The sequence below is a fragment of the Arachis ipaensis genome, chromosome B9, assembly GCF_059453495.1.
Source record: "Arachis ipaensis isolate K30076 ecotype BB chromosome B9, ASM5945349v1, whole genome shotgun sequence".
Lineage (NCBI taxonomy): Eukaryota > Viridiplantae > Streptophyta > Magnoliopsida > Fabales > Fabaceae > Arachis > Arachis ipaensis.
This window is the reverse complement of record NC_142444.1, coordinates 156,910,560-156,918,485: the sequence shown is the minus strand read 5'-3', so window position 1 is coordinate 156,918,485 and position 7,926 is coordinate 156,910,560. Positions and strand designations below refer to the sequence as shown.

Sequence of the window (7,926 nt, the reverse complement as noted above, 5' to 3'; positions counted from 1 at the left end):
ATTTCCAAGAAGTAAAAGTGTCTTCACTATTAAGGTATGCAATAATTGCAGTTTATAGACACATAAAATTTTGAGAAAGTCTAGGGACTAATTAGACAATCAATTGCAGACTGCAGTTAATTAAAGAAGAAAAAAAGTTTCCTAAAGAGAAAAAAAATATTCTCAAAGAGTTAAACTCTAATTTTATCCTCACCTCATTAATAATTTATAATAAAAAAATATAGATAGACAATAAAAATATTAAACAATATGAACAATAAATATCTCGGATGTTCATTTCACTAGGTATGCAGATAGACTAATTATTCTAATATTAAAATTTAGGTGAATAATTTAAAAATGTAATGTATTTTAATTTGATTGGTAGTTATTTATGTTGTTCGAAAAAATTATTAATTACCTAGCGTTACCCAAAACAAAATCACACAAACTCTTATTCCTTTTTTTATAATTACGTATGCGTCGTTGCCATTGCCTCCAACCACCGCCGCACGCATGGACAGAGCGTCCCTTCCTACTATGAACACAGCGCCCTCCCTCCGCAAACTCACGCACACCCGTCTAGCTGCTGCACGCCGTTGCTGACTCGCGATGAAACGGCCAACAAGAAAGAAGGATGTCGTGTCCTTCTTTCAAGAACGCAGCGTCCTCTCTCCGCGAACGTATGCATGCGCATCCAGCCGGCAAGAATAGTCGTTGCTCTTCTTCTTAGTTTTGTATGATTATTTATTGAGAACAACTAGGGAACCAAAAGCATATCAGCTAAAAACCAGCCAAAATGTGTTTGGGTTCCATGAAAAATCGGGTTTTGGTTTGTGCTCCGTGATTCGAGGAGCAGTTTTCAAACATATTATTCAAAAAGTGATTCTAATTAAATGGTTTTGTTTACTTTTTGACTGATTACCTTTTGGTTCCATATACTTTTCCTTATTTTTATTAGTTTTAGATGTTTATTTCCCTTAAATTTAGGACGTTTTCTTTTTTATGTTATGGATGTTTTTTTTTTGGATTTTAGATATTTTTTAATATTTTTTTACATTTCTTACTTAATTTTTAGATGTTTTTTTTAATATTTTTTTTATATTTTGTTTTATCAGATTTTTTTATTTTTAAAATGATTTTAGATATATTTTTTTTTGTTAAGTTTTAAAAATTCCTTTTTAGTAGGTTTCGGAGATTTCATTTTATTAAAAATTTTTATAATGATTATAAAAATAATTTTAAATTTTTTTAAATTTTAAATATTTTTTTATTAAATTTTAGATATTTTTTATGATAGTTTGAATTTATATTTTCTATAAAAAAAATTGAAAAAAAAAAAGATTATTAGCCGACTGCAATTGATTATATCCTTAATTAATTACCTAATAAAATTGTAAAATTTTTGTGAAATTTTAAAGTTGAAATTCAAATATGATGTACAGTAACATTCAATGACAGATATATTTATTGACAAATGGAAAACGATACTTTTGTTCTCTTCTTTAGTTTGAGTGCCAACAACGATTTCTTTATTGTCATCGAAACTGAAAATAAAAATAAAATTATACGAGATGCAATTTTTTATTCGATAGATGTGATATATAACTAAATAATTAATTTGATCACAAAATAAATTAAAACAGTAATGTAAAAATGATTTCTTAGATATTCTATTTACATATCTCAATATCATGTGTTATTTCAGCTAAATGTTTTTGGCATATGATATAATCGATTGAGTAATATTTTATGGCCAATAAATATTATTATTTTTAGTTAATATTTAGTTAATAATAATTTAAATTTATATTTATATTTATAGATGTTTTGTACACATAAAAAAATATATAATTTATATTTATATTTATTAAAATTTTGTATATATAAATTAATATAATTTATATTAATATTTTTTAAAATTTATACACATAAATTAATAAAATAATAATTTAATATTTATACTAATAAAAAATAATAAAAATTGATGTTCCAAAGAGTTTCTCATAACCGATTATTGCAAAAGAAGCAAATTATACCAAATTCGTCCTTAGCTTAGTTTGCTTAGCGTGTCAAATTATGCAAAGTGATTTAACTACTACTAATTGAGTGATGCAGGGAAATCATAATTATAAGCATTCCATTCATATATCGTTATTATTAATTGATGTGTATTTAAATTATTTTTAATTAATAAAAAAAGAAAAGTGTGTTGATTATTAAAAATTATTAATATCAAAATAATGACTATTATAAAGTGCAGATACAATATAATTAAAAGAATTATATATATATTTTGCGTATTCCTAATTTAACTTATCAAAATTTAATCTATTGGATTTGAATTTCATCTAAGGGTTAGTTGCTCGTTAATAGATTGATGCATATACAAAACAGTAGTCAAATCTTCGACACTTGTTCAAACAAACAGATAGGTTGACCACTCGACCATCCCAGATTAATTCAAAAAATTATATACATTTAATCGACAAATAATTAAAAAATACTTTAAACACTAAATTCTAAATTTTAAATCTGAATCATTGATATAATATAATAACAGGGATACTACACATCTATGTAACCATGTAACCAAGTTGGCCCAACACAAAAAAAATTCAATACCATTAAATGAAACGTGAAATACACGCGCCCAACACACACGAAATCGCTCTTGCCCAATGCTTCTTCTTCTTCTTCTTCTTCTTCTTCTTCTTCTTCTTCTTCTTCTTCTCACGCTCGTTTACACACGGAGCGTCTTCTTCTTCTTCGCCTTCTTCTTCGCGTTCCTCCTTCTTCTCCTTTTTCGCATTCCTTCTTCTTCACGTGTTTTCTCCTTATCGTCATTCTTTTGTTGTTGTTGCTGCTGTACTTTTTTTGTCTTTTCTTCATTCTCTCTCTGGTGAAGAAGCAGTAGAAGGTGAGGAAGAAGAGTTTTGAATAGTGTAGAATGAACCGAACACAGTACTCATGATGAACCGAACACAGTACTCATGGTGAACCGACCACAATACAATTGTATAGTACTGAGTGAACGAAATATAATCCATTATATAAAATCAAATTCAAACAGCTTTCTGCAGAATGAACAGAACACAGTACTCATGGTGAAACAATTGTATAGTACTGAGTGAACGAAGCATAATCCATTATATAAAATCAAATTCAAATAACTCTGCCTACAATTTACATATTATCAATTCAATTCAATACACCTCCGTCTATTTAATTGAATTCAAATTAGCAATTGCATTCCATTCAATTCGATTCAAAATTGAATAATTCAAATCGCTCTCCTGTTTACCAAAAAATTATGAACCCCTAAACACTGAACCCTAAACCCTAAATCCTAAACACTAAAACCAGAACCCTGAACACTGAACCTTGAACCTAAAACCCTAAAACCTAAATCCTAAACCCTACACCCTAAAACCTAAACCTTAAACCCGAACTGAACTCTGAACTCTGAAACCTGAACGCTAAACCCTAAACCCTAAACCCTGAACCCGAACCCTGAACACTGAACTCTGAACCCTGAATGCTAAACCCTAAACCTTAAATCCTGAACCCTACCGTAAACCCTAAACCCCTAAAATCCTGAACCCTGAACCCTAAACCCTAGACCCCTAAACCCTAAACCATGAACACGGTGAACCGAAATTAATACACAGGACAAACCAAAAGTTTGAAACACACTGAACCCTGAACCCATAAACCCTAAACCCTAAAACCCTAAACCCTGAAACCCTATCGTCATTCTTTTGTTGTTGATCTGCATTGCCTTCGTCGTTCTCCTCTGGTCGCGTTCATCTTCTCGTTTCCTTATTTCGATCCGGTTGCATTTATCTTCTTCCTATTCTTCTTCGTTTTCTTCTTCGATCTGCACTTTTGAATCGAAACAATAAATGACTCAACTTCAAATCAGGAGAGCGATTTGGATTACTCTTCTGAAACGAATCAAACTGACAAAGTTTGGATTATTCAATTTTGAATCGAATTGAATGGAATGCAATTGTTAATTTGAATTGAATTAAATGGACGGAGATATACAGAATTGAATTGAATTGATAATATGTAAATTATAGGCAGAGTTATTTGAATTTGATTTTATATAATGAATTATGTTTCGTTCACTCAGTACTATACAATTATTTCACCATGAGTACTGTGTTTGATTAATTCTTCACTATTCAAAACTCTTCTTCCTCACCTTCTACTGCTTCTTCACCAGAGAGAGAAGAAGGAAAAAACAAAAAAATACAGCAGCAACAACAATAAAAGAATGACAATAAGAGGTATATGACAAACGAGTGAAGGGTGGAGACGCGCGTATAGAGGAAATTACTTTGTTAACAACTATGTAAAAAATACATGGATCCAGAACTTTTCCCATATAATAAATAGAGTTAAAATTTGTTTAATCAATAAAAACAACAACCCTAATTATTAATAAGAACGTGTGAAAATTAAATGTCTTTAAAATCTAACCTTTAATGGGATAGTTGCTTTCATCTTTTAAGATGATATCCCGAGTCCAGGCAAGTTTTATCGGCAAAGTGGAGGATTCGAAACTGTGAAAAAATCTATTGATGAGAAAGCAAAAAAAAAAATTATTAAATTATAAATGGCAAAACAGATACATGCATGTTCGATCGAAAGGAAACTAAGGAAGAAAATATAGTATGTAATGAATTAAGGAAACACTGTTTAGGTCACATGGTTGGAACAAAGTTTGGGATTCGCCAGTAAAGTAGTTTGTGAAGAAACTTAGAAATTAGAATGGTCCGTCCTTTCTGTGCCATGAGCTAATATTTCGCTGGCTCTTTCTTTCAACCAACCAAGAATCCATAGAAATTAAAGAAAAGAAAGCACTCGTGACTTCCAAAAAGTTCAAATTCTTTGGTCACATTTCATCACATGCGAATAATATACATTTCGATTTCTTATTAGTTAGTCAATTTCTTCACTCACAAGCTGTGACGTATGTGTGTGCCCACTTATTATGCCATCATTTCAAATATAATTTGGAGTCTAATTATTAAAATTGAACATGTTGTTCATATCATCAATTTGTCATAATTCATAATAAGATGTGACTCCACTATTCTTTTTTCTTTCTTGGATAACAGACTGGATTTAAGTTAGTTAGTTTTCAAGCAGCAAAATTCATATTTTTAGGAAATAAAGAAGGAAAACGTAGACATAAGAAACCAACATACACTGTCTCAGTCAAATTACAGAAGCATACATAAACCTGAAATAGGGGGTGTAGGGGACCATTATTTAATAAACTTTCATGTATATTTATATATATTGCAGTTTAGGTTTAAATATGCTATCATTCATACATAACAATATATTGTTTAGTCACTAAGAATCAGTATACAGCATAAGAATCTATGATCTATATATAATTATAATAATAACATATATGATGATTTTTTTTCCTATTCTCTGGTAGACCATCCCATAATAAAAAAGAAGTAGAGATGTGCATGTCCTTCTCTTCTTAATTACTACTATCTCTGTCTTACACACTGTTACATAGAATCCATGTTCCATAAAGTATCACCCATGTTGTTGTTGTTGTCTAAAATCCAGTCACTCCCACAGGTTTGAAAATCAAACTGTGGAATGTCATAATAAGTTCCCATTGGTGACAGAGGATCCATGCTTAGTCCTTCCACCATGGCACCATAGTTATTAATATTATTATTATTATTGCCATTGGCATCAACAACATTATTCCAGTTTTCTTGAATCATTGGATTGTTGTTGTAATAAACATTGTAGTTCTCAAACACATTGGGAGGACTTGCTGATGTTAAGTGTTGTGACATCTCAAATAGCTGTGAGAATTGAAGTGAATCAGAGGAAGGAGGAACATTATTGTTGTTGGGGCTGGACATATTGCTGAAGTGATGATTACTTGGAACATCCATGAATAATTCCCTTTGTGGTGGAGATAGAGAATTAGGAATGTTGTTGGAGAAGTTTGAGATTGGTGAAGTACTCATTGAAGAAGCTTCTGCATGATTGTTAAAGTTGTTCATGATCTTAGGGGAATTTGAAGCAGAACTCTGTTCCATCTTTTGAAGCAATCTTGGCATCCAGAAACACTTAACAGCATCAATGAATCTCTTGCTTCCAGATTCAATGTTGAGTTGGCGTGCCTGTTTCTGTACCCTTGTTCTCCAATAATTCTTGATCTCGTTGTCTGTTCTTCCTGGAAGATGCTGAGCAATTTTTGACCACCTATACACAAATCAACATGATAATTATTAAGTAGTGCAACAATAAATAAAGATATTAGTACCAATTAATTTGTGTGATGATTGAATTACCTGTTACCCCACTTGGAATGGAGTTCAAGGATCAAGAGCTGTTCTTGTGGGGTAAGGTTGCCTCTCTTAATGTCAGGTTTCAAGTAATTAAGCCATCTCAGCCTGCAGCTTTTTCCAGTTCTCTTCAGTCCTGAAATGTTGGAATATAATGAAATGATGTTAGAGAAAACAATGACAAATAAAGAATAATATACAATAATAACATGTGTTTGTACATAAACATACCTGCACTTTTGGCTAACATATTCCAACGACCCTCACCATGACGAGCAATATAATGAATGAGTAAACTATCCTCTTCAAGAGTCCAAGGTCCTCTTCTCAAATCAGTTTCTTCTTCATTGGAAGAACCAATCTCTCTCTTTGCTATTATTGTGGACATAGTTGCTATTGATGCTGCTCTTCTTAAGGTTAGCTTGAAGGTGAATGAGAATGAGTGTGTGTACATGCTCCTTATATATATATATATATATATATATATATATATACTCCCCACGGAATTTCGTAAATGGGTTTGGTAGAGTAGGGTGCAACACCCTATATGTCTTAGCTAGCTGCTACAAACAGTAACCAGTAACCTAAAGTGTGAGAGACTGTGTACTCTTTTAAACTAGAAACTCGCATGCAGTTATCTTCATGTGAATGTGATATTTGAAAATCCAATGATTTAACAAGTTTGACTAAATCATCGTCTAACGATTCTTAACTATCGACTAAATTATGATTACTTATGCTGTAACATCCATCATAATGGATATAGTTAATCCATTGCAATGGTATTTTTTAATATAATATTAGTAGTAACATAACATACATATATGCCATGTATATGTTAATATAGTGTTCTTTTTTATTATTTGATGAAGTGTTAAAGATTAGATCAAATAGTCTATACTTAGCTTTATCTAATCTAATATTAGAAATGATGATGATGCTTCTGTAATCATGGATCAAAACACAAGGAAGTTAAACAAAATGGAACATAGTGATGTTATGTTGTTAAGAAAGGTAACAGAATCGGCAAATCAAGAAATATATGCTTAAAGGAACGGGGTTTTCAACGCACTTTTATTAGAATCGATTCTGACCTATAGCAGAATCCAAGACAAACATACTAATAAAGGTTCTTTCTCAAGTAAATAAGTTCTAGGTTTAATGCATAAAGAATTTCTCAATACCATACACTGAAACAATCTAATCAATCATCTAATATATATTCTTTAAGAGATATAACTTTTGTAGAAACCAGAATTTTCTATAGTATTTGATTGTGAAGGCTTGAGTTACAGGCACTTTCTTCTACTTCTATTGATTTGTCAAGCACCTAAAGAATTGAAATGGTTCTATGCTAAGGGTTATCTAGTGCAGAAAATTTAACATTTTTAGGCCATAGTTTAAGAACAATGTTATAAGACCAGCATAATTTATTATTTTTTACCAATAATTAATTAATAATATTTAAAAATATTATCTAAAAGTATTGAACAATTAGATTGTTATCCAAAAATATTAACTAATATCAATTAAAATTATTAGCCCTCAAATTTTTGTGAGTTTAATACTCAGAATCTAGCTATACACATTCGTATATATTTATTTTCAA

General features: G+C 30.6%; 1 protein-coding gene across 1 annotated transcript; it reads right to left on the bottom strand.

Annotated features, from left to right (window-relative positions):
* Nucleotides 1-5,261: 5,261 nt before the first annotated feature.
* On the bottom strand, nt 5,262-6,745 carry LOC107617027 (uncharacterized). The gene is made up of 3 exons (XM_016318870.3): nt 6,549-6,745; nt 6,324-6,453; nt 5,262-6,234 (listed from the first exon to the last, which is right to left on the bottom strand). The coding sequence occupies exons 1-3, from the start codon at nt 6,703-6,705 to the stop codon at nt 5,520-5,522; spliced, it is 1,002 nt and encodes a 333-aa protein (XP_016174356.1). The 5' UTR covers nt 6,706-6,745; the 3' UTR covers nt 5,262-5,519.
* Between the last annotated feature and the right edge of the window lie 1,181 nt (nt 6,746-7,926).

Bases quoted from the DNA above. Each gene is read 5' to 3' on its own strand.
- LOC107617027 (XM_016318870.3), bottom strand. From the start codon at position 6,705: ATGTCCACAATAATAGCAAAGAGAGAGATTGGTTCTTCCAATGAAGAA. The intron at 6,454-6,548 runs GTATGTTTATGT...CCAACATTTCAG, and splicing joins TATGTTAGCCAAAAGTGCAG to GACTGAAGAGAACTGGAAAA. The intron at 6,235-6,323 runs GTAATTCAATCA...ATTTGTGTATAG, and splicing joins CATTCCAAGTGGGGTAACAG to GTGGTCAAAAATTGCTCAGC.